Below are 27454 nucleotides of genomic sequence, written 5' to 3' on the forward strand. Positions count from 1 at the left end.
AGTGCCTGAGGTGTAGGCACATCCACAGTGCTGTTAAGGAGAGAATCCGAGTATTTTCACCCAGCGACACTGGAGGAATGTCGACATACTTCCAAGTCAGGATGGTGAGTGGCTTGGAGGGGAACCCCTAGGTGCTGGTGTTCCCAGGTATCTGCTGCTCATCCTTCTAGATTGCAGTGGTTTGGGTTGGGAAGGTGCTGCTCAAGGAACCTTGGTGAGTTCCTGCAGTGCATCTTGTAGACGGTACATAGGCCTGCCACTGCTCGTTGGTGGTGGAGGGATTGATTTTTTGTGGAAGGGGCAGCAATCAAGCAGGCTGCATTGCCATGGTGTCAAGCCTCTTCAGTGTTGTTTCACTTGTCCTCATCCAGGTTAAGTGGAGAGTATTCCATTACACTCCTGACTTGTTCCTGTAGATGGTGGACAGGCTATGGGGAGTCAGGTGGTGAGTTACTCACTGCAGGATTTGGATTGCTCTGGTAGCCACAGTACTATATGGCTATTTCTGGTCAATGGTAACTCTGAATTAGAAGGATGGTAGAAAGCAAATTACAATGGACTTTTTTTCTCCTGCTTGGAAATTCTGAAGTTCTTACTAGCCGTAAGAGCTAAAATTGTGGCTTTCTTCAATATACCTACCTTGTATTCGACAGCATTTGCATTACGCCTTTGGTGATCTCTTTCAATAGAATTTAGATTATGATTTAGACATGAAAATTAAATACTAAAAAATGATTGCTGATTAAGTTAGCACTGCTCTTACCATTCTTTATCTATTTGAGAATGATCTACAAACTCCCCCTTAGTGTCCACTTCTTGAATTACTGATTCTTCATTGGCCATTTCTTCAGATATTATTTCTGTTTCAGTTGTTAAGTCAGGATTCTGGCTGGATGCTGAAAGAAAAACAAAAAAACATTTCTGCAGTTGCTTCATGAAAATTCTACATTTAGTAGAATACCACTTAAATAACATTAGATCATGTGTATAATATATTACTGCAAAAGTATAGAATTTACAGCACAGAAACGGACCATTTGATCCAAATAGCCCACGCCAGACTCTGTTGCAAGAGAGCCTCCCCCAACACTACTCCATGAAATAAGCACATTCTATTCCTTTCTTCCGGTAGCTTCAAGTAATTTGCCTCAACTATTCCTTGCGAAATTGAGCTCTACATTCCAAAACCTTTTTTGGAGGGGAAAATAAGTTTCTCAATTGGATTTATCAGAGGTGTGCGTCTGTGCAATGGAGGTTCACTAGATCAATTCCTGCGATGAAAGAGTTCTGCTGCGAGGAAAAATAATTAAAATTGAGTTCAATGAAACACAAGATTTGGAGTTATAACTCACACGAAGGTGGCAACTTGTTTGAGTGCAGCAAGATGCTTAATTCTGGGAATTTGATTAAGTGAGGAAATTTTAAGGGTCGATTACTTTTGCAAATCTAGTCAAATTTGCATTTGCCATATAAATGTAACAGTAAATTGAAGTTTCTTTCAGTCTTAGTGATAAACATGCTTCCTGCTGAGAGACAACTGCGGTTATTTAATTGGGTAGCTGGTCAGAACTGGTTCTTTTACCAACAGTGCTCAACTTAATTCTGTACAATTTCAGCCAGTATAAATATTTCTTCTTCTCTTCTTAAGCAGTCCCTCAGAATTAAGGATGACTTGCTTCCACACTAAAAACATGTTCTCAGGTGATTTGAGGCGTACAATGTGCAACCTAGTCTTTGTCACACGTGAAGCGGACGGTGGTTGGAGGAGCAGGTGGGCGGAGAGCTAGAGTTGTCAAGTGCTCCTTTCACTGCCCCTGCTTGGCTTCAGCTTGCTCTTGGAAGATGAAACTCGAGGTTTCAGCTCCTTCCTAGATGTTTTTCCTCCACTTAAGGCGGTCTTGGGCCAGGGATTACCAGGTGCAGGTAGGTATGTAGCAATTTTCTGAGGCGGCTTTGGAGGGTGCCCTTGAAGCATTTCCTCTGTCCCCCTGGAGCTTGGTTATCATGTCGAAGCTCCAAGTAGTGTTTGCATTGGCCGTCTCGTGTCAGGCATGTGGTCAATGTGACCTGCCTAGCTGAACTGATGGAGCGTGCTCATTGCTTCAAAGCTGGCAATGTTGACATATCTATCATGCCAATGGATTTGCAGGATCTTGAGGAGACAATGTGAGTGCAGATCAGTCACTATGGACACTGTCTCTGGGTCACCAGGAGTCGTTACATTGGCAATGAGGCACTGGCTGAATATGGCTCTCTTATCAGGCCTTTGAGTTCCTTAGTATTGATTTTCTTGCAGCATTTTTTCTGCTGCCGTCGCTGCTTTGGGCCTACATTGATGTTGATCAGAGTGGATTAGACAGTGGCCTGTCACGGCATAGGTGATACTCAAATATCTATGGTGCCTTGCTTGGACAGTAACGTGTTTGAGTAGGTGCCAGTGCTTAGAGTGACGATGTTGCCATGAGGCCTTGTAGTTGTCTCTGACAGAACAAGGTGGTTATGATGAGGACGTGTTCTAGACATTTTGTCAGGAGCACCGTATGGTTTGTCCTCCCCAGAGATCAGTGTTCTTTCCAACTTGCACAACGAAGTCCCCATTGTCGCCCGTTGTGACTTGAGCCAAGGATTGTTCAAGGCTGGAGCAAAATTCCTCTTGGAGCTGGTCTGCAGCTTCCACTGTTGCGAGTACGTCCTGAGGACTGTAACACACTGGTTCTGGTGAGCTGAAGGGTCATGAGGCATTAGTTTATCCCGCAAATAGAGTCTCCGAGATGGCCAAATAGTTTTTAATGGCAAAGCCAACCCTGTAAAAGCAGGAAATTTCTTCTGGTTTGCCTTTCCAGGAGGTGGTGTGACCACCACTCTGACCTGCCTTTCACGACCTGTTGGGTCTCACTTAGATCGGTGATGTCAATATCTAATCACCTGAGCTCCAGGACAATGATAGCAGTACACTGTTCTGGTTGCCCATGAGGGTCCTGATGTTCCAGGACCCAAACTTCATTTTGTGGGGCGAATAATGCCTGTGCACGAGTTCTTTTAATGTAGATTGACATTGCACACCAGCTATCTCACAGGCTTGATGGAGCACATTCTTGATCCAATGGTAAGGGGGTCCAAGACAACTGGAGACCAGGCTCTGCTGTATGCTCCTAGGACATAGTAGCACATGTACTCCTACTGTCCGTTCTCACAGGATCTTTCTGCCTGGGATTCATAAAGTGCAGTGGCGGTTTCATGAACTCATGAAGGTGGTGCTTCTCCTCTCACGCTGCGAGTGGCCCTGCTGCTCCTGTTTGTTTTGCAAAACTATACTTTATTCATAGAATATCCGAAAGAACTACCAACATTCTAAAATGGCCATTACTCAAAGTGCAATAATATTCAGGTTCTTTACGTACATCGAGTTACACTAAGGTGTTTCAATGCAGTCAAAGAAACATTAAAGACATTTCAAAATGGTCCTTACAAATGGTGCAACGGTATTTAAAAGCTGTCTACATAGAACAAATTGCATTCCGAGGTGCTTGAATACAATTGAGATGCATTTAATATTCACTGTATACATTCAGTGAGTCATTTAGCCCAAGGGGGTTCTGCTCCATTCGGTTCATTGTGGCTGAAAAAAAGTCTTAGAGGGTGACCCTCCCCATTGCGCCTTGTCAATGGCTGCCCCAAGTTTAAGAGTGTCCCGCAGCATATAGTCCTGGGCTTTAGAATGTGCCAGTCTGCAACACTTGGTCGGGGACATGTTTCGGGCAGACCAAAAGGCGTCTTTCACCGAGTTGATGATCCTCCAGCAAGAGCTGATGTTTGCCTCGGAGTGCGTCCCCTGCAGCTCCTCTTGTGCTGCTAATGGCTCCGCTGCTGCCGTCATTCTTCCAGGAGGTGGTTACTTCCTCCAGGACTTTTTTTCCCCCCCCCCAACTACTCTCCTATAAATTATAGGTGGTTTTGCAGACACACAAAGGAAGTTACATAAAGTCGTCTGAGTGAAGCAAGGCAGAGTACCTACCTCCGGGAATTTGGTAAATAAGCAGGTGGATCTCTATTGATCGATCTATCTCAGCCTTGTTGCATGCAGGCAAGGTGTCAGCTTCTTGCGACTTGCTTTGTGTATCTGCTATTTATAGAGCTAAGCTGAATTAGGCACTGCTGGCTTGGGGCCCAATTCTGCCCAGTTACCCAATTAACTGCAGCTGCCTCCCAGCAGGGAGTGTGTTTATCACTGACTAAGACGGAAATAAATTACAATTTACTGTTACAGTTAAGTTGATGCCAAATGCAAACTTGACAGCAAGACCGGAGAACTGCAGCTCCGAGGTAATAACTTGGCGAGTTGGTAGGTGATCGTTTGGTGACTTAAGTTTTTTCTCTCTCTCTAAACTGAGGCAATAGTTTAAACTGGTGGACAAACATGTTACATTTATAGGTCAACTAGTTAAACTCCATATTATAACTACAGATAACTCAGTGCTATCTCTAAACTTGAAACCCAATTAGCTAAAGAAAACACAATAAAGATGGCAAAGCAGATGTGTTGCAGCTGTATCATGTTGGAGCTGATGGACATTTGTGTGATCCATAGTAACCACATCTGTCTGCAGCCCGAGGACCTTCTGATCAGAACTGATGAGACTGAGTCTTTGGACGCTGTGATGCATCATGGTGGGGAAAGTGACGTGTATATTTTGTTCGGGAGGCAATCACACCCTTTTGGATGGATACTTCAGATTTGGTTTGTAGTTAGGAATAAGGAGGTATGATTGTAAGACAGGCTGGTATAGAGATTCAGAAGGTAGCAATGGAGGAGCCTCAGTCCTTGCAATTGTCTAATAGGTTTGATGTTCTTGCAGATTGTGTGAACAAGAGCAGGGACTGCTGGGAGGATGAGCAAACTGACCACAGCACTGTGGTGCTGAGGGCCATTCAAGTGTGGAAAGTAAAAAGAAATGAAGTTGTAGGGGACAGTAATAGCTAGGAGTATATATACTATTTTCTGCAGTGAGTCACAAAGGTTGGATTGAGGACATTTCTTGGAACTGAAGAAAAACTTGGAATGGGAGGGAAAGGGTCCAGTTGTCATGGTCCATGTGGGGACCAACAAGATAGTTTCTGCTGAGTGAGCATGAGCAGATAGGGGCTAAATTAAAAAGCAGAACCACAAAATTAATCATCTCTTGATTACTACCTGAGCCATGAGTAAATTGGCATAGGATAAACAACATCAGAGTTGAATGCATGAGAAAAATGGGGTCCAATCCTTGGGATACCGGCACCAGTACTGGGCAAAGAGGGAGCTAGACCTTGTTGGGAAGGCCTTCACCTAAATAATGCTGGTATGACTGTCCTGGTGTATCATTTAACAATGACTGTAGAGGGGGCTTTAAACCAAATGATAGGGGGAACATTTACACGTGGGAACAAAGCAATAGTGGAGGTTAGCGATACAGGTAGTGATAACCAGAGTGTGACAGTGTATGAGTGTGCCAGAAAATAAGATTCAAGTAGGGAACTCGGTAAAGAGATATCAGTAAAGTATCAGTTATGATCATACACAGCATCCAGGAGTCATTGCAAGGAACATGATGCAAGCTTTCCTCCATGGTGCTATTCTCCTTTGCTCATGTGATCCTTTCAACCAGTTCTCTCATGTAGGTGGTTAGACTATTGAAGTCATAAGAATGGATTAAGCATGGTCACATTCAAGTTCTCTTGATACCAAAAGTTTCTGTGCTGTAACAGTTCTGAGAGTCTGTGAAAACCATTCATTCTGTTCTAGATTTAAATCTAAAGTCTAGAGGTGAAGGGCCAAAGTTTAAGTACATAACTAAATAACTACACCTCACCACAATTTTAATATTTAGGCATTACCTTCATCAAGAGATACTAGTTTAGGTACTTCCCCATTTCTCTGCTCAGTGGGCTGTACTTGGCTATCCTTCTGTTTAATAAAAAAAGAGTACAAGTAAATTAATACACAGGTACAAACTAACTACCTCAAAAGTATATTGGTAATTTTGGATACCTTTTCAGATGCGTCAGATCTTCTTGTTCTTTTCATAATTTGCTCAAGTCTCTAGAAATACAAATTCAATCAATAACATAACCACAATAACTGCAATATAAAGTTTCATTATGTGCTTAGTGCTTTAAGTACGAAGCAAAATACATCAATCATGCATAATAAGATTGCACCAAAATTACCAGTGTCTTTATTCTACAGGCAATCAATAAACTTGTGCCAGAAACATTTACTAATCTATCTTTACTGCCATTTCCTTTTTTTCAAATTAATGGTCATCCAATATCCATTACTAATTCAACCACCAGTGGGAATAATCTTCAATTTGTTAAAAAATAGAGCTTTTTGAAATCTTTAATGGATCTCTTTAACCTTTCCTGTTCTGGTGAAAATACTCCCAACCTGTCAGCCTTTTCTTAGAACTATATCTCATTTCTAATATTATTGTAGTTAGTCATATCTGTATCGGTTCTATAGCCAATATCCTTCCTTTAATGCAGTGACCAGGATGACATTCAGCATTCTAACTTTTTTAACCACTACAACACGCTTTTGGTCTTTTCTACCTGCCCTTCATGTTGATTGGGATTAGAAAGCTGAGAGTTAGAAAGCTTAGAAAGTTTTAGCATTTAGGCTACTATTTTTCTCACTGTCATTTATCCTAAAAATATACCATTTCACATTTCTGGATATTGAATCACATCTGCCAATCAGCTAATTCAACTAACCTGTCCATGTCGTTTGCCATCATCCAATTATTTACGTCAGCTGATGGGCAAAAACCAACCCATCACTAAAGTGGCTTGTGCAGTGCTTTGTCACATTCATTACACAATCCAGAGCTTACCCACTGTGAACCCATTTTGATGCTTCCAAATTAACCCAAGAAAACAAAACAGCAGGAGAATAACATTCAATATTTAATTATTAAAGTTCGCACATTAAATATAAACATACACATTTGCACATACCAATCAGGATTTCTGGAACTTTCTGCAAAAGGGCTCCCAGCTCATCTCATCCCTCACCCATATCCTCCAATTGCAGCATGCAACATCCCTCCCCCACCCACTGACCTTCCAATCAGGGTTCTTATTGATTGACACGATCAAAGAACAAAGAACAGTACAACACAGGAAACAGGCCCTTCGGCCCTCCAAGCCTGTGCCACTCCTTGGTCCAACTAGACCAATCGTTTGTATCCCTCCATTCCCAGGCTGCTCATATGACTATCCAGGTAAGTCTTAAACGATGTCAGCGTGCCTGCCTCCACCACCCTACTTGGCAGCGCATTCCAGGCCCCCACCACCCTCTGTGTAAAAAACGTCCCTCTGATATCTGAGTTATACTTCGCCCCTCTCACCTTGAGCCCGTGACCTCTCGCGATCGTCACCTCCGACCTGGGAAAAAGCTTCCCACTGTTCACCCTATCTATACTCTTCATAATCTTGTACACCTCTATTAGATCTCCCCTCATTCTCCGTCTTTCCAAGGAGAACAACCCCAGTCTACCCAATCTCTCCTCATAGCTAAGACCCTCCATACCAGGCAACATCCTGGTAAACCTTCTCTGCACTCTCTCTAACGCCTCCACGTCCTTCTGGTAATGCGGCGACCAGAACTGGACGCAGTACTCCAAATGTGGCCTAACCAGCGTTCTATACAGCTGCATCATCAGACTCCAGCTTTTATACTCTATACCCCATCCTATAAAGGCAAGCATACCATATGCCTTCTTCACCACCTTCTCCACCTGTGTTGCCACCTTCAAGGATTTGTGGACTTGCACACCTAGGTCCCTCTGTGTTTCTATACTCCTGATGACTCTGCCATTTATTGTATAACTCCTCCCTACATTATTTCTTCCAAAATGCATCACTTCGCATTTATCCGGATTAAACTCCATCTCCCACCTCTCCGCCCAATTTTCCAGCCTATCTATATCCTGCTGTATTGCCCGACAATGCTCTTCGCTATCCGCAAGTCCAGCCATCTTCGTGTCACCCGCAAACTTGCTGATTACACCAGTTACACCTTCTTCCAAATCATTTATATATATCACAAATAGCAGAGGCCCCAGTACAGAGCCCTGCGGAACACCACTGGTCACAGACCTCCAGCCGGAAAAAGACCCTTCGACCACTACCCTCTGTCTCCTATGGCCAAGCCAGTTCTCCACCCATCTAGCCACTTCTCCTTGTATCCCATGAGCCTTAACCTTCTTAACCAACCTGCCATGTGGGACTTTGTCAAATGCCTTACTGAAATCCATATAGACGACATCCACGGCCCTTCCTTCATCAACCGTTTTTGTCACTTCCTCAAAAAACTCCACCAAATTTGTAAGGCACGACCTCCCTCTTACAAAACCATGCTGTCTGTCACTAATGAGATTGTTCCGTTCTAAATGCACATACATCCTATCTCTAAGAATCCTCTCCAACAACTTCCCTACCACGGACGTCAAGCTCACCGGCCTATAATTTCCTGGGTTATCCCTGCTACCCTTCTTAAACAACGGGACCACATTCTGTCACGTGTGGGGTCACTTGAAGGGAATCTCCTCCCAATGAATTGGGGCCAGAAAAGAAAATCATGGCAGGCACTGATGTTGACTTTAAACTCATTCCCTCCCTTCCTGTGAACTGGTGTTTGGAAAAAAAAGTGGAATTGTAGTTTACGGTTTGGGTACCCCTGGACCTACCTAGTCCAAAATAGGTGATATTTCTTATCATAGTTTCTTCGTTAAATGCACTGTTCTGTGAGGAATGTCGTAAAATCTTTCCAAATATGATTCACAGTCCAGATTCAATTTAGCTTATTGCAGCTTGGGTGACAGTGAATTTGCTTCAGTAATTCAGATAAAGGGAGGGGAAAATAAAAAGCAAGTAAATTAGGGCTGCTATTTTCAAGTGTTGCCCAGCAACGCTTGCTGTAAACTACGAGTGTCAGCTGTGAACATTCCACATCCTACTCTTCAACATATTCCTCTTGAGGCTAATGAAAAATGACCATTTTTTGAGTTAAGTGTGTGGCCAGTGATCGCACTAAAACCCACTATGACTGAGAGTCTTCAAAAGATCAGAGAAAGTTTTTTTTCTTAAGTGACATTTTACCTTTTTTCTTTCCATACGCTCTTGCTCTTCTTTCTGAAAGTGCTTTTCCCGTTCGATTCGCATTCTCTCAGCTTCTTCTCGAGCACGAGCATCTTCCTCTTTCTGCAGATGGTGTAATGAAACAGATCAATCATGTTAATAATTGTAATCAGCAATCTTAGAATGTTGTTTATAAAGCCTGTCAACCTGTCACAAAAGTCATGGACAAGAAGTACAAAAATAAATGCAGAGGTTATGAACTATTAAGGGGGTTGCGCTCCTTCAGTGATGCAAATGGATGCAGAAACTAAACAACTTGAAAACATCGAGGTTTTAAACAAAAAATCAAATCACAGAGAGAGGATAAAACAACATAGCATTGCCCAAGCTTTTTTTTTAAACCATGTTCTATCATATAAACTTTTACTGATCATCAGGTGGTGCAACATTTGATTGACTTTTACTTTAGAACAATGAAGATACATTCCTTCCATAAAGTATTTTCTTATTGTAATTAAGAGAACACACAAGGCTGCAAAGCCAATACAAATAAATAACATGATTCTGCACTGTGCTTCAATCTTTGGAATTATCTCTGGAATCTGAGGAAAGAGGTACAGAAACTTATGTATCCTAATAGAGAGAAAGACTGCCCCAGTCATCTGATAATGATGTTTGTCCTTGTCAGAAACATGGGAGCGTATGGTTATCTACAGAAGTAAATGGGTCCATCATTGGATGAATTCCTGAAAGATATGCTAAACTGCCAGGAGGTGGATAATGAGCTGCTCTGCCCACCTAACTGGGTCAAAAGTGTTAATTCAGAGGTGATGGATACAGCAGTATAGCAGTCATATTATAGGAACGATAAACAGGGAATGGCAGCAGAGTGGTAATTTTACTGAACTAGTCAAAGAACAAAGAATATGACCCTTTCCAATGCATCAACATCCTTCTGGTAGTGTGGTGACCAGAATTGTACACAATACTCCAAATGCGGCCTAACCAAAGTCTTATACAACATAATTTTCCAATTCCTATACTCAACACCCCAACTGAAGGCCAGCATGCCATATTCTTTCTTGACCACCTTGTCCACCTGAGTTGCCACCTTCATGGAAATGTGGATCTGCATGCCTAGATCCCTCCGTATGCTAATATTTCTAACAGTTACTGTATACTTTCCTTCTGCAGTCGACCTTCCAAATTGCATCACCTCACATTCATCCGGGATAAATTCCATCTGCCATCTTTCAGCTCAGGTCTCCAGCCGGTTTATATCCTGCTGCATCCTCTGACAATCCTCCTTACTACCTGCTACTCCCCCAATTTTTGTATCATCTGCAAATTTACTAATCAGATCACTCATTTTCCCCCAAATCATTTATATATATTACAACAACAGAGGCCCCAAGCACTGATCCTTGTGGAACACCACTTGTCACAGACCTCCACTTAGAAAAACACCCTTCCACTGCTACTCTCTACTTTCTATGCCCAAGCCAGTTTTGTATCCATCTTACCAGCTCACCTCGGATCCCATATGACTCCACCTTCTGTATCAGCCTGCCACGAGGACCTTTATCGAAGGGTTTACTAAAGTCCGTGTATATACAACATCCACTGCCCTGCCCAATTTTTCTTGTCGCTTCTTCAAAGAACTCAATCATGCTGCCTATCACTAATAAGTCTATTCTCTCCCAGACGCGAGTACATCCTGTCCCTAAGAATCTTCTCCAATAATTTCCCCACCACTGATGTAAGGCTCACAGGCCTGTAATTTCCCAGATTGTCTCTTCTGCCCTTCATAAACAGAGGAACAATGTTAGCTACTCTCCAATCCTCTGGTACCTCATCCGTGGTTAAAGAGGACACAAAGATTTTGGCCAAGGCCTCAGCAATTTCTTTCCTCACCTCTCTCAGTATTCTGGGATAGACCCTATCTGGCCCTGGAGACTTGCCCACCTTAATGTTTTTCAAAACCTCCAACACCGCCTCCCTTTTTATCTCAACACATCTTAGAATGTCAACATTCTCCTTTCTACACTCACCATCCACCACATCCTTCTCCTTTGTGAATACTGATGCAAAGTACTTGTTAAGGACCTCACCTACCTCATTTGGCTCATCTGGTTCCACACACAAATTCCCTCCACTGTCCTGGAGTGAACCTGCCCTTTCCTTAGCTGCCTCTTCCTTCTTAGTTATGCATAAAAAGCCTGGGACTCTCCTTAATCCTGCCTGCCAAGGACATTTCATGGCCCCTTTTTGCCCTTCTAAGCCCTGTTTAAGTTCTTTCCTGCTATCTTTATACTCTTCAAGAGCCTTATCCGTTTTCAGTTTCCTGAAATTTATGTATGCCTCCTCCTCCTTTTTCACTAAGCTCACAATCTCTCTTGTCATCCAGGGTTCCTGAATCTTGCCATCTTTATCCTTCATTTTTACAGGGACATACTTGTCCTGAATTGTTAACAACAGGCTTTTAAAAGACTCCCACATATCGGATGTGGATTTACCCTCAAACTGTTGCCCCCAATCGACATTCCCTAGCTCCTGCCCAACAAATACTGTTGTAGTTAGCCTTCCCCCAGTTTAGTATTATCACTCTGGGACTACTTCTTCCTTTTCTACAAGTATCTTGAAACTTCATGAAGCACTCTTGGACACTGAACAAACTCTGCCCCATTCAAGCCCCTGGCACTAAAGGAATCCCAGTCCATTTGGGGGAAGTTAAAATCGCCCATCACAACAACCCTGTTGCTTTTACATCTTCCCATAATCTGCTGACAGATCAGTTCCTCCACTTCATGCTGGTTGTTGGGAAATCTGTAGTACAATCCCAACAGTGAGATTGCACCACTCCAGTTCCTGAGTTCTATCCACATGATCTCACTGCATGGTCCCATGAAGGTGTCTTCCCTCTGTATAGCTGTGACATTCTCCCTAATCAGTAAAGCCACACCCCCACCTCTTTTGTCACTCCCTCTATCTCGCATGAAGCATTTAAATCCTGGAATGTTGAACTGCCAGTCTTGCCCTTCTTTCATCCAAGTCTCCGTAATTGCCACAACATCATAGCTCCATGTAGTAATCCAAGCTCAAGTTAATCCACCTTACCTGTTATACTCCTTGCGTTAAAGCAAACACACTTCAGGCCATCTGTCCTGCCATGTTTTGTACACTGTGTTTTATTTCTCTTAGCCTTACTGGACCCATTCACTGAGCTCTCCACAGTCTCTGTACTGTTGCCCTTTTTGATTTTGTCTCTGGTTTCTCTGCCTTCCACTTTTTCCCTTACTGCATTGTTTCTGTCACCACTTTACTTCCCTCTAACTTCCTGAATCGGTTCCCATCCCCCTGCCACATTAGTCCTCCAGAGACCTGGGTGAATGCTTCAGAGACATAAGATCAAAGCCACCACAGTAGCTTTAAGAATGCAAATTCAATTAGTTCATAAATCTGGGGTAAAATGCTAGTCTTATTAATAATGATCCTGAAGCCATTAGATTGTCCTAATGTTCTTCAGCGGAGGAAATCCTTACTTCTCTGGTCTACATGTGACTCTAGCAATGTGGTTGACTCTGAACTGCCCTTTGCAATCGCCTAGCAAGTCACTCACTTCAAGGGCAACTAGGGGTTGACACAAATGCTGGCTTTGCTAACTTCACTCAAATCCCAAGAATAAATAAAACATCTCACCAGGGCGGTTTTAGGTAAATTTAAAAAGTCTTGAAGTTATCAATAAAAATGACCACAAAGTTGTCAGAAATGTTGTAAAATGGTATTCAGGGACTTCAAAAAAGTAAAATACTGCAGACAATGGAAATGTGAAATAAAAACAGTGAAGTCTGAAAATACTCAGCAAATTTAGCAGCATCTGTGAAGAAAGAAACTATCAGCGAACTGGGCTTTACTTGAGGGAAGTGAGGGAGCTGGAAACAAAGCTGAGTGGTCTGCTCCAGCCCTGCCGTCTCAGCTTGTTGAATCAAGCCTCAGGAGGGCCAAATATTTGGCATCTGGCAGCTAAGAAGTCAATTACAGGCGCGAAGGGGCACTCCATGCCCAATCTGGATTGCAAATCAGGACATTTGGATAATGCCGTGAACCGGAACGGTTACAAATTTAAAGGCCCCCAGCTCTGAATCTCTTTTTTAAATTGAAAGCTCAAAAAAGCTACAAATACAAGTTTAAAAAAAACATGCACGCACTGCCAGCTTTGCTACATTGAGCCACAGTCCCAGTGGCGGGTCTTTTATTCTATCCTTGTGCTGTGATGATATCGTGCCTTTAAGAAATGGATTTTCATCATGTTTCTTGTAAGGGCGATGTTTAAAATTCAGCTCTGTTTTACACGGTGTCGATTTGCCTGGGCAATAGGCAGTTCAAATGTTGAGAATGCAGGGTTATGACTGATTTTGTCTGAACAGAGTTAATGTATTTGTCCTGACTTAGGTTTCCCTTGGGTTTCAGAGTAGGGTTTTGATTCGGTTAATTGACAAGAGACAGTCGTCATGTACTAATGAGAGGAACTAAGCTTGCAGGGAAGATACACAGTCTCTCTCTTATTTTAAAAGAGTCAGTTTTCTGCCTGGTCTTGAAAGAAGCAAGAGATGTCTTTGTCTCGTTTTCTCTCTCTTCTCTCTGGAGGCTGCTGTTTGGAGCCGTCAGAAGACAGATGTCTCTCTGTCTCCCCAGAGATGTCAGAACACAGGTGTCTCTCTCTGCCTCTCCAGAGGTGTCAGAAGACAGGTGTGTCTCTCTCTCTGCCTCTCCAGAGTTGTTCAAAAGGATGCAAGACTGTTAACAAGTACAAGCACGCAAGTCTGGGGTTTGCTAACTGATTTTGAAGAGGGGTTTTAAAGTCTGTAAGAGGAATATTGCTTGAATTAGAACTCTTAAAGATAGATTAGCAGTTAAGAACTGTAATATTTACCAATTGAACAATATTTAAACATGACAAGATAATCTAATTCATTTGTTATACTTAAACTGTGCTGTTTAATAAAGTTTTTTTTGGATAAAAGCTTCTCAGTTTGTCAGTAGAATCACACCTGGAGTGAAACATCATATTCTCACATTGGTGGTCTCACCAATGTACAACTGAGGCATAACCCTCCCTACTTTTGTATTCAAATCCCCTCACAATAAACAGTAAACTTTTATCAACTTTCCTAATTACTTGTTGTATCTGTATACTAGCCTTTTGTTAGAGATCTGCAATCTCTCACCATTTGATAATTTGTTTATTCTTCCTGCTCTATTTCCCCGTTTCTACACTCACATGTGGGACTGAGATTATTGCTTTAGAGATCCTGTTCTTCGATTTCCTTCCTACTTCTCTAACGTCTGCTTTCAAGCCCTCATCCCCTTTCCTACCCAAGTCATTGGTACCAACATGAACCACAAATTCTGGCTGGTCATCCTACCCCAGAAGAATGTCCTGCAGCCGTTTTGTGGCATCCTTGACCCTGGCACCAGGGAGGCAACATAACAGTCATGTCTACGGCCACAGGAACACCTGTCTGTTCCCCTAACTAACAAATCCCCAAACACTACTGCTCTTCTCCTTTTCTTTCTCCTCTCCTGTACAGCAGAGCTGCCTCTGGTGCCACAACATTCAAATATTAATTTACTTCTCTTTACAAGAAGTTAATATGATTGAAACTATACACATTTGCAGACTTGGGACACACTACATCGTAAACAGGAATAACAAACTGAACACTTACTTGCTTTTGCAAACGTTCTATTTCATATCTTTCTCTTTGAGCCTTTTCCTCCAGAAATTGTTGTTCCTCTTCAAGTTTTTGTTGTGCTTCCTGAAGTCTCCTTTCGTCTTCAAGTCTCCGAGCTTCCTCTTCACGGCGAGCTTTCTCTTCAGATTTTCGTCGCAACATTTCTTCTCTCATTTGCCTAAATTTAACAGCGATCCATAAAGGTTTGGTTCAGACATGTATAAAACAAAAGTGCATCATTTTGGAGAAAGGTATTCCCTTTAAAAAAAAATGATGATTATTTTCACAGAAGGATGCTTCAATTATTACGATGGTTTCACGTAAATATTGGTAGCCTACTTTTAGCTTACAAATGCTAACTGATCTGTTGTGTCTTTTAATTTAAAAAAAACAATGAATATTGGCAATAAAAGCAAAAGGTCAGACGTGCATGGTGCAAGCCCAGAGTGGAAAAAGGCCATCTGATTTATCAGACCAGCCACACCCAGAAGAGAATATTTCCCAATATCAAACCTTCCTCTTTAGTTAAGGATTTATGCTAACATGAATGTAAAAGAACTAATGCATCTGAAAAGAATCTAATCTTGCCATCTTTTTAACAAATGCAAATCACAGCCACCCCAGCCTGTATTTTACTAAACAAAATATCTTCAACTTTTTTAAGCTTGTCCCGCTGTATTAAAGCAGACTTTCCCCTTTAAAAATGAATACTGGAATCACATCCAAGTGCTACTGATGCTGGAATGGTTGGAATCTGTTCCCCTAACAAACATTCAGGTGAATTTTTAATTTATCTATTTTGAGGATAACTCAGCTCCTGCATTTTCCATATTTTCTGCCTTAAATGGCTATTTTACTTTTACATTTGTGCCTTTCTTAAATCTTTTATTAATTTCCAAAAAGAGAAAAAGCAAAGTATAATATAATGCTCCTCCCCCGAGTAAACAAGTGAACAAACAAAAACTATGCAAAACAGGAAAAACAATCAATTAAAAAAGTCGGCAGTAAATGACTCATTAAAGATAACGTTTCTCAGTGGATCCTCTTATGGTGCATTTAATCTTTTCCAAAAGAAAGAAAAGACATTAGTCTTCCAACCAGGATAAAGCAGTGGGTGGCTTGGGAAATAGAATCTGCCTGTGAGCTATTAACAAAGCAAATGCATTGACGTCTGCCTTAATCTTAGTGAGACTGGCCAGTTCAGCTGGGACTCCAAATATGGCTATCAAAGGACAAGGCTGCAAGTCTAAAACTTAGCAGAGTGTGCCAATGAAGGATGACCAAAAACCAGCAGGTTCGAACATGACCAGAACATGTGGGTATGGTCTGCAGGGGCAAGTGAACACCTGTCACATTTATTGTGTGTGTTAGAAAGAAACTTGCTAATGCTAGTTTTGGTGAAGTCAATTCTGCGCAATTCCCTTTTCAATGCCTTGACTGAACCCGTCTCCTTCATGCACTCAAGCAGTGCATTTCAGATCCTAATCATTTGCTGCATGTCAAAATTTTTGCTAATTACTTCAAATCTGTGCCCCCTGGTTCTCGGTCCTTCCGCCATCAAATCCTCACTGTACAAGAAAGGAGTAAGCTTCAGGCCGATTCACCCTGCCCGTCCATACATCACACTTAAATGGAGATCACTTCTTTGACACAACAGGGTTCTATCAGTGTGCGTGCTTAATTCCTAACTGGGTAACTGTTTGACACCTCGGGAGATTTTATGGGAGTAATGACTGGAAATAATACCTTACAATACCTGGCCACTGTTGTTTACATAAGAACACCTCATAAGAACAGGATATGGCGCTCGACTCATTGATCAACAGTTCCAACGCGCCACAGCGAAAAACCGCACCGACCTCCTCAGAAGACAAACACGGGACACAGTGGACAGAGTACCCTTCGTTGTCCAGTACTTCCCCGGAGCGGAGAAGCTACGGCATCTCCACCGGAGCCTTCAACATGTCATTGATGAAGACGAACATCTCGCCAAGGCCATCCCCACACCCCCACTTCTTGCCTTCAAACAACCGCACAACCTCAAACAGACCATTGTCCGCAGCAAACTACCCAGCCTTCAGGAGAACAGTGACCATGACACCACACAACCCTGCCACAGCAACCTCTGCAAGACGTGCCGGATCATCGACACAGATGCCATCATCTCACGTGAGAACACCATCCACCAGGTACATGGTACATACTCTTGCAACTCGGCCAACGTTGTCTACCTGATACGCTGCAAGAAAGGATGTCCCGAGGCATGGTACATTGGGGAAACTATGCAGACGCTGCGACAACGGATGAATGAACACCGCTCGACAATGACCAGGCAAGACTGTTCTCTTCCTGTTGGGGAGCACTTCAGCGGTCACGGGCATTCGGCCTCTGATATTCGGGTAAGCGCTCTCCAAGGCGGGCTTCGCAACACACGACGGCGCAGAGTCGCTGAGCAGAAACTGATAGCCAAGTTCCGCACACACGAGGACGGCCTCAACCGGGATATTGGGTTCATGTCCCACTATTTGTAACCCCCACAGAGTTTCACTGGCTGTCTTGTCTGGAGACAATACACATTTTTTTAGCCTGTCTTGATGCTCTCTCCACTCATGTTGTTTTGTTTCTTAAAGACTTGATTAGTTGTAAGTATTCGCATTCCAACCATTATTCATGTAAATTGAGTTTGTGTCTTTATATGCTCTGTTTGTGAACTGAATTCCCACTCACCTGAAGAAGGGGCTTGGAGCTCCAAAAGCTTGTGTGGCTTTTGCTACCAAATAAACCTGTTGGACTTTAACCTGGTGTTGTTAAACTTCTTACACTGTTGTTTACACTCAGGGTCACTAATGATGGACCTGTTGAATGTGGATCAGTAAACCAGCTTCTTACCTTAGATCATTCTCTGGCAATGGGGAATGGCTTTTAAGATTTATATTTCCATAGCAATTTAATGCTGCGTATCCACATTCCTCAAAGGACATCTTGATTCTTTTAGTTATGATTAATATATTTGGCTACCCTGGATTACATTGAAATGTTAAACATAACCTAGTTTAATTACTGAACCAGCCATTAGGTTGATAAGCTTTTGATGTTGTCTTAAGTTATCAAGCACTAGGATGCCTGTATGGCCACTGAAGGAGGCTCAAGACCAGGAGCATGTTCAATTAAAAAAAAATGTATTAACACTCTCACCATGAGGTTGTAAGAAAGTAACTTTTCAATGGCGTATGATATAGTATAGTTCATATGTCTGGGTCTTTACAATAATTATCCAGAAGTCAGATGAGGTTTTAATTCTAAGTTCTTTGAATAGCTATTGGTTAAACCTTGTCGGATTTAAATCAAATTTTTGGATGATTCCCAGCATGGAGTAATTGCCCAGAGAAAGTTTGCACTTCTGGGCAATTGGCATGCAAACCCTTACCTGCGAAGTTTTGAGCACAGTTCCCCAGCACATATTTAAGTTACTCCCAATCTGATACCAGTGAGCTCAGAAGTTACAACTGTTACTAGCGTCAGTCACAGCAGAATCTATTTTGACGCTAAACATTTCCAGAAAATCAGAGGACTCACCAGATAGTCTGTGAAAGTTGACTATCATTATGATGAGCAAGTTATGAAATAGAAGTTTTCACAGTGCAATTTTATTTAAAATGGGCTCTTATCCTGGTGGTACTAATTATTTTTAATTAAATAATTGCATCAGGATTGGAGGCATTGTGATGTGCACAGAAAGAAATACTTCTTGGTACATAATTATCAATTTCTCACTTTCTAACTTCTCGATCACAACTCTACTTTAGCTAGTTTGTTCTTTTAAATACTTCAATTTTAACAACTATAAGAAAACGGCATATTGAATTATTTTGCAACAAATCTGTCTGTTCCATTAATGGGAGGATAACAACCCAGTGCACTATGGAAGTTGCAACATAGACTTCTACTTGTACAGTATTTTTAACATAGTAAACATGCCAAAACATTTCACAAGTGCCTTATCAAACAATGCAGAATCGCCGAGCAGAAACTGATAGCCAAGTTCTGCACACGAGGACGGCCTCAACCGGGATCTTGGGTTCATGTCACACCATCTGTAACCCGCACAACTTGCCTGGGCTTGCAAAAATCTCACTAACTGTCCTGACTTGAGACAATTCACACCTCTTTAACCTGTACTTAACCCTCTCTCCACTTGCATTGTCTGCACCTGTAAAGACACGATTACCTGTTAAGACTCGCATTCCAACCATTATCTTGTAAATTGAGTCTGTGTCTTTATATGCCCTGTTTGTGAACCCACTCACCTGATGATGGGGCAGCTCTCCAAAAGCTCGTGCTACCAAATAAACCTGTTGGACTTTAACCTGGTATTGTGAGACTTCTTACTGTACTTATCAAATAAAAACTGATACTAAGTCACTTGAGGAGAAGTTAGCACAGGTGACCAAAAGCTTGCTCAGAGGTAGAATTTAAGGAACATTTTAAACAGACAGCTAGATGAAGGAACAGGTTTAGAGGGAGAGTTTTCAAGGTTTTAAAGCTTAAACAGCTGAAGCCACAGTTGCCAATGACAGTAATTAGAGCAGAGATCCAGACTTGGAGGATTGGAAGAAACAACAGAGATAGGAAGAGGCTTGAAAGCAAGGATGAGAATTTTAAAACTGCAGTGTTGTCAAACGGAGCCAATATAAATCAACGAGCACAGACTTGATGCAAATTGGAAAGCAGAATACTGCAGATGCTGGAAATCTGAAATGAAAACAGAAAATGCTGGAAGTACTCAGCAGGTCAGGCATCTGTGGCGAGAGAAAGAGTTAAAGTTTCAGTGATCTGAACTGTTTCTCTCTCCATAGGGACTTGATGCAAGTTAGACAAGCATTAATCTCCTATGGACAATATTGAATCTGAAATCTCCATTACACATTTGATAAAATTTGGCTCAGCATTGCTTTGAGTGGATTACTGAAATTTCAAGATAGCAACTTCTATTCCACATCAAAAAAATTAAATACCTTTCCCTCTCCTCTTGTTCTCTTTTCTCTTCTTCCTCGCGATCCCTTTGTTCCCGTGCTATTCGTCGTTTCTCAGCCAAAAGTCTCGTTGCTTCTGCTGGATCAGTTGTACCTGCTGTGGTTTTACCAGGAGTAGCAGACACTATGACCTGAACAGTTTCTGTGCACATGGAAGAATAAATATTGGAATTTAGAGATACTACTTAAATGTAAATTGTGGACAAATAGTTTCATGCACCCTATGATTTCCCATTGATTAAAAATAGGCAAAAAAACTGTTGGGACAGATGTAACACATTTAGCCCCATTTGCACCCAAGCCCCATTCAATGAGATCATTGCTGGTCCGTGACCAAACAACACGATCTTTATATGGGCCTTTAACCTATATTCCTCAACACCTCTGGTTAAACTAAAAAATATATTAATCTCAGATATAAATTTAACATTTAATCTAACATTTAGCATTATAGTTTGGAACTTCTATTACCTTTTGGTCGGCCTTTAATTTTTAGACTATTCCCCCAGTCCGAGATATCCCCTGGTGATCGTGTCTCGACCTACCCTTGCTGCTCCCCTTAGTCACTTGAAAGTATCAAATTACTCGCTAACTTTCCAAATTCTAGGGATTATGGTCCTAGTTCATGTATTCGCCTCTTGCAATTTAACTCTTGGAGACTAGGTATAATTTTGGCAAACATATACTGTACTGTCTGCTAGGCCAGTATAGACTTCTGAAGGCCTGGTGACCAGAACAGTTCAGGGCACATCAATTGTGATCTAACCAGAGCATTGTACAGTTGAAACATAATTTGCACTCCCTTGAAAGCTATTTCTCCAAATAAAAGGAAAGCATTCCATTAGCCAGTGGTTATTTCCTGTGCCTGTTCATGACACTAGCATTTTAATGATGTGTGTGTTTGGACCCCAAAATCTGTTTGGACCTCCATTATTTCAGTTTTTCACCATTTAGAAAGTACTTTGATCTATCCTTTTTGGGCTCAGTGGATGGATTTAAATTTGTCTATATTAAAATTTATATGCCTTTTCTCTAAAAATTTTCTCTGCAAAGATATTGATAGATTATGTTTTCATCTGCACAGCTTACAATGCCATTCATCAGCAGACCTGGATATGTGGCTTTCTATCCCATCATTTAAGTCTTAGCATGGTAAATAGTTGAGGGCCAGTACAGATCAACTTCCTATTATTGTTACTCTCCATCTTCAGTCAATTTCCTAAACGCTGTCCAAAGATTCTCTGAATCTCAGAATCAGAGATATCCATGGAGGGTCCCTGGGAGCAAGCAAGTTGCCCACTGGAAGTTGAAACTTTCTGGGGCATGCCTGTATAGGTATATGTGTCAGGACTTCCACAGACCCCCTGCATCTCTTGTTCAAGACCTTAAATTTATACTCCATAGTCCGTGTACTATTAGAAGGAAAGTCCACAATTTTGATCCTGCAACACCGAAGGAATAGTGATATAGTCACAAGTCAGGGGTGAGAGAGACAAGGAGGGGAACTTACAGGTGGTGGTGCTCCCATACATCTACTGCCCTTGTCCTTCTAAGTGGTAGAGGTCACGTGTGGAAGGTGCTGTCAAGAGAAACTTGGTGAGCTGCTGTGGCTCAATTACTTTTTTTTTTAAATAAAACCTCTTGATGCGCTTTGGAACATTTTATGTTAAATGATGCTATATAAAAGCAAGTTGTTGTTGTCTCTTTGTATAGAGTCATAGAGGTTTACAGGATGGAAACAGGTCCTTCGGCCCAACTTGTCCATGCCGCACTTTTTTAACTTCTAAGCTAGTCCCAATTGCCCACGTTTGGCCATAACCCTCTATATCCATCTTACCCATGTAACTATCTAAACACTTTTTAAAAGACAAGATTGTACTACTATCACCTCTGGCAGCTTGTTCCAGACACTCTCACCCTCTGAAAACATTGCCCCTCTGGACCCTTTTGTATCTCTCCCCTCTCACCTTAAACCTGTGCCCTCTGGTTTTAGACTCCCCTACCTTTGGGAAAAGATATTGACGATCTAGCTGATCTATGTCCCTCATTATTTTGTAGACCTCTACAAGATCACCCCTCAGCCTCTGACACTCCAGACAAAAAAGTCCCAGTCCATCCAGTCTCTCCTTATAACTCAATCCATCAAGTCCCAGTAGCATCCTAGTAAATCTTTTCTGCACTCTTTCTAGTTTAATAATATCCTTTCTATAATAGGGTGACCAGAACTGTACACAGTATTCGAAGTGTGGCTTTACCAATGTCTTGTACAACTTCAACAAGACGTCCCAACTCCTATATTCAATGTTCTGACCAATGAAACCAAGCATGCCGAACGCCTTCATCACTCTGTCCACCTGTGACTCCACTTTCAAGGAGCTATGAACCTTTATCCCTTTGTTAGTTACCTCACCATAATACACCACCTAAAGTCTAAATAGACTAGATAGGAAGGCCCCATTCCCCTTGGTCGAGAGGTCCATAACTGGGAGCATTGATTGAGGAGAAGAGGTAGGATTTTAGGGCAGAGTCGGGGACATATGTCTTCACTCAGAGGGTGATGGGGATCTAAAACTCATTGCCCGAAAGGGTGGTAAAAACACACATAACAAGTACTCGGATAAGCATTTCAAATACCATTACCTACAAGCTTACAGAGCAAGATCTGGAAAATGGGACTCGGCTGAATGGTTCGACTGGGGTGCAGACACAATGGGCCAAATAGCCCCCTTCCATACTGTAAATTCCTAAGATCCGTTAATAGAATCATTCAGCATTTGTATTGATATATTTCAATGCACCTTATGATAGTGCAGGTACTTATTTAACATTTTGGATAGTTGCCTCTCAGTATCGCATACCTTTATACTCTGGTTTTGTAGCAGACTCTTCCACAGACATTGGCTGCTTAACTGGTGTTGGAGGTGAGACGGGAAGCTGCTCATCAATATTTTCTTCACTTTGTAGTCTTTCTTTCTCTTCATCTTTTTTCTCACTCTCAGGAGATTTGACTGGACGAACATTTCCAGGAGAAGGTGGTCGCTGGATTGACGAACTCTTCACCGAGTCAGGTGGTGAACTGACCAGTTTTGCATTCACTACAAAAGTTGATGTTTTTGTTGATGATCTATTTAAAAGATAATTAACAATTCAGTTAAAAATAAGGGAAAATCACCGAGGAGAAAAAGCCAAACATAATTAAAATTGATGTTTCTGCTTCCTTTATATAGTCTCTATTTGTATTTTATTTTAATCTGCATAAATACAAACGTTAATGACTTATTTGTTAACATTTGCAATGTGATGAAAATTTCAGAATTTTACATTTCAGTGAATAACATCGATTGAATGAGGTAACTGTGCAATGTTCCTTACCGGACTGCGGATGGTATTGGTGACTTATTTTTCACATTCAAAGGAGAATTTGACTTTTTAATTGTTGCACCTGCAGTGTAAGCTATGAGAGCATTCTTCTCCCTTTCATTTTCTTTCTCTTTTTCCCTTTTATCAACCTAGGACAAGTCGAAACCATTAAAATAAAAACCAATTTTGTTACCGCTAGCACAATAATGTTCAAAAGATAAATGATACTGCATAATAAAACAGTGGCATAGTGGTAATGTTAGTGAACCAGTCACCCAGAGGCCCAGGCTAATGATCTGGGGACAATAGACTAAATCAAAATCTGGAATTGAAAGTTAGTCTCAGGAAAGGTGACCATGAAATTATCAATTGTTGTAAAAGCCCATCTGATCATTAATGTTCTTTAGGGAAGAAAATCTGCCATCCTTACCTGGTCAGGCCTACTATGTGCCTCCAAATCCACAGTAATGTGGTTTACTCCTAACCACCTTCTGAAATGGGTTAGCAAGCACTCGATTGTAGGGCAATTAAGGATTGGCAGCAAATGCTGGTCTTGCCAGCGAATAAGTCTGTAAAACCAGACATTCACTGTATAGTTTCAGCTCATGATGATCATCAAATCTTGACTACTATTGTGTTTAAAGACTATTGGATCGCAGGTGCCTTCTGCAATGACCTTACACTTCAGACATTTTAGTCCATACTCTTGAATATACTACACTTAATCATCATTATCCCCATATAGTTTAGGCATTGCACTAATTATAGATGGGTTATAAAAGGTTGTGCATCCGAGTGACAGAATGAATTAACAGGTTAATTTTGTTGGTTCCAAATCCAGCCCCAACTGATTTACAAATATATTTCAAAGTGGCAAAAATTCATTAGCTGGATTATCCATTATTGACAGATCACAATCAAGAATCTATGGGTGGCTTCTAATTGTATCCCTCAATCCCTTCTCTCCAGAAATGCATTTCAAAGGAAGTTGCTGGTGCAGTCTGAAACTGATCAATATTCCTTGCTGAGAAAGTATAGTTTCTTATATAGTAGGGGCCAGACATGGAGAGAAACAGGTCGAATGCAACAGCCAGGACTTGCCTAACGAGATGGCACCAGGAGCTAAATTGTCCAATTTACTGGTTTCCCATGTACTTTATTACCCTTCCAGTGATAATTTTACCTGCGTTCCTTCCATACTGTTAAATTCATTCTTAAACCTGTGCCTCACTGATACTTTCTTCACCACCATGAATGACTAGTTCCTTGACTTAGCCTAGAATCAGAAGAATCTTACAGCAAAGAAGCTATTAGGCCCAACATTTCTGCACTGTCCTTTTCAAAGAGCAGTCACGTACCTTTGCTTGTAGCTCTCAAATTTCTCATTCACACCAACTAGGAGTTCTTTTTAAATTAATGAAATCAGTTTCCACCACCTTTTCCAAGTAAAGCATTCGAGACCTCAATAACCTGAGTGAAAATGTTCTCTTTGCCTCTTCCCTAGATCTTTTGCCAATTATTTTAATTCTATGGCATGAGTTATTAACCCACCTGCCAGAGAGAATAGCTTTTCTCTTTCAAAATCTCCCATCATCTTGAAAAGTTCTATTGGGTCTCCTCTTGGTCTTCTCTGTTCCATGGAGAACAACCCCAACTTTTCCAAACTCTCTTCAGAACTAGAAGTCCCTCATCCTTAGGAATATCCTGGTAAACTTGCCCTGAACCTTTTCTAAGATCTTTATGTCTTTTCTGAAACGTGCTGCCTACAATACTCCAGCTGAAGCCTAACCTGTGATATAAAAAGCTCTAGCACAGGGGTTCTCAAACTGGGGTCCTCGGAAAGGAAGGGATAGTGTGTGTGAGAGAGAGAGAGAAAGGTGTGCGTGTGTGTGAGGGGATGGGGGTGGGCCGTGCGAGAGGTGGGTGGGGGGAGGCATGTATGTGAGGGGGGGCACGTGTGCATATGAGAGAAGAAGGGGAGGCATGGATGCATGTGCGAGAGACAGGGGAAAACGTGTGCGTGAGTGCGAGAGAGTGGAGCACTGCCTGCACGGCATGAGCAGACCTGGTGCCCGGAGAGGGGAAGGGAGTAGGCCTGTACACGCTCGATGCCAGGGGGCCATGACAAGGTGACTTGTGAGGGGGCCATGTAGCTGGTGAATGTATTTGTGAATGTGCGCCCCTTCCTAATATCTGCTTACCTGCTCTGCTATTCATTATGATCACGGCTGATCACCCAACTCATAGCTTTATCCCACCTTTCCCCCACATATCCTTTGATTCCCTTTGCCCCATGAGCTATATCTAACTCCTGCCTGAAAACATATAATGTTTTGGCTTCAACTGCTTTCAATGGCAATGAAATCCATAGCTCACCACTCGGTGAAGAAATTTCTCCTCATTGAGTTCTAAAAGATTTACCCCGTATCCTCAGACTATGATCTCTCATTCTGGACAGCCCCACCATTAGGAACATCTTTCCTGCATCTATCCTGTCTAGTGAATTTTATGGGTTTCTAGGAGATATCCCCACATTCTTCTAAACTCCAGTGAATATAATCCTAACTGACAATCTCTCCTCATACATAGAAACCCTACAGTGCAGAAGGAGGCCATTCGGCCCATCGAGTCTGCACCGACCACAATCCCACCCAGGCCCTACCCACACATATTTACCCGCTAATCCCTCTAACCTACGCATCTCAGGACTCTAAGGGGCAATTTTTAACCTGGCCAATCAACCTAACCCGCACATCTTTGGACTGTGGGAGGAAACCGGAGCACCCGGAGGAAACCCACGCAGACACGAGGAGAATGTGCAAACTCCACACAGACAGTGACCCTAGCTGGGAATCGGACCCGGGACCCTGGAGCTGTGAAGCAGCAGTGCTAACCACTGTGCTACCGTGCCGACATCAGTCCTGCCAACCCAGGAATCAGTCTGGTAAACCTTCTCTGTATTCCCTCTATAGCAAAAACATCCTTTCTCAGATGTGGAGACCAAAACGGGACAAAATATTCCAGATGTAGTCTCACAAAGGCTCTATATAATTGCAGCAAGACAACTCTGCTTCTACACTCAAATTCTCTCGTTATGAAGGCCAACATACCTTCATAACGAAGGTATGTTGGCCTTTATCGCCTACTGCATGAGAACACTCGGGTGTTGTTGCACATTTGCCCTCTTAATTTATAGCCATTCAGTTAATGTCTTCCTGTTTTTGCTAACAAAATGGATAACCTCACATTTTTCTGTATTATACCGCATCTGCCATGCATTTGTTAACTCACTCAGCTTGTCCAGATCACACTGAAGCATCTCTGAATCCTCCTCACAGCTCACCCTCCCACCCAACTTTGTGTCATCTGCAAATTTGGAGATATTACATTTAGTTCCCTCATCTAAATAATATATTATGATTAGCTAGGCACTGATCCTGTGGTACCCAATGAGTCACTGCCTGCCATTTGGAAAAAGACCTGTTTATTCCTACTCTTTGTTTCCTGTCTGCTAACCAGTCTCTATCCATCTCACTACACTACCCCCAGTTCCATGCACTTTAATTTTCCACGCTATTCTTTTATGTGGGACTTTGTTGAATGGCTTCTGAAAGTCCAAATAAACCATATCCACTGGCTCCCCCTCATCAAGTCTAATAGTTACAATCTATTCCAATAGATTTGTTAAGCAAAATTTCCCTTTCGTAAATCCATCTGACTCTGCCCGAGTCTACCACTGTCTACCAATTGCCCTGCTACGAAATCTTTGATGACGGACTCTAGAATTTTCCCCACTACCAATGTACGTCTGACTGGTCTATAATTCCCTGTTTTCTCTCTTACTTTCCCTTTTAAATAGTGGGGTAAAATTAATCTGTAGGAATTGTGCCAGAGTCTTGGAAGATGGCCACCAATGCATCCACTATTTCTATGGCCACTTCCTTAAGTACTCTGGGATGTAGATTATTAGGCTCTGGAGATTTATTGGCCTTCAATCCCAACAATTTCCCCAACACAATTTCTCTACTAACACGGATTTCTTTCAGTTTTTCCCTCACTAAATACTGCATTCCCCAACACTTTTGATATGTTATTTGTGTCCTCCTTTGTGAAGACAGTACCAAAGCATGTGCTTAGTTGGTCAGCCATTCCTTTGTTCCCCATTATAAATTCCCCTATAGAGTCATAGAGGTTTACAATACGGAA

At 42.0% G+C, this 27454-nt stretch overlaps 1 protein-coding gene across 2 annotated transcripts in view; it reads right to left on the minus strand.

Annotated features, from left to right (window-relative positions):
* LOC144493526 (ensconsin-like) overlaps positions 1 to 27454 on the minus strand; it is a 131259-nt gene that overhangs the window by 11078 nt on the left and 92727 nt on the right. For both annotated transcript variants that reach the window (XM_078212577.1, XM_078212576.1), the window contains exons 9-16: positions 23261 to 23397; positions 22747 to 23012; positions 19871 to 20030; positions 14850 to 15033; positions 9142 to 9243; positions 6029 to 6079; positions 5875 to 5944; positions 764 to 896 (exon numbers count right to left, since the gene is read on the minus strand). In XM_078212577.1, the coding sequence (XP_078068703.1) occupies positions 764 to 896; positions 5875 to 5944; positions 6029 to 6079; positions 9142 to 9243; positions 14850 to 15033; positions 19871 to 20030; positions 22747 to 23012; positions 23261 to 23397 (1103 nt within the window). The remainder of the gene's footprint in view (positions 1 to 763; positions 897 to 5874; positions 5945 to 6028; positions 6080 to 9141; positions 9244 to 14849; positions 15034 to 19870; positions 20031 to 22746; positions 23013 to 23260; positions 23398 to 27454) is intronic.

This window comes from Mustelus asterias, chromosome 5, assembly GCF_964213995.1.
Source record: "Mustelus asterias chromosome 5, sMusAst1.hap1.1, whole genome shotgun sequence".
Classification (NCBI taxonomy): Eukaryota; Metazoa; Chordata; class Chondrichthyes; order Carcharhiniformes; family Triakidae; genus Mustelus; species Mustelus asterias.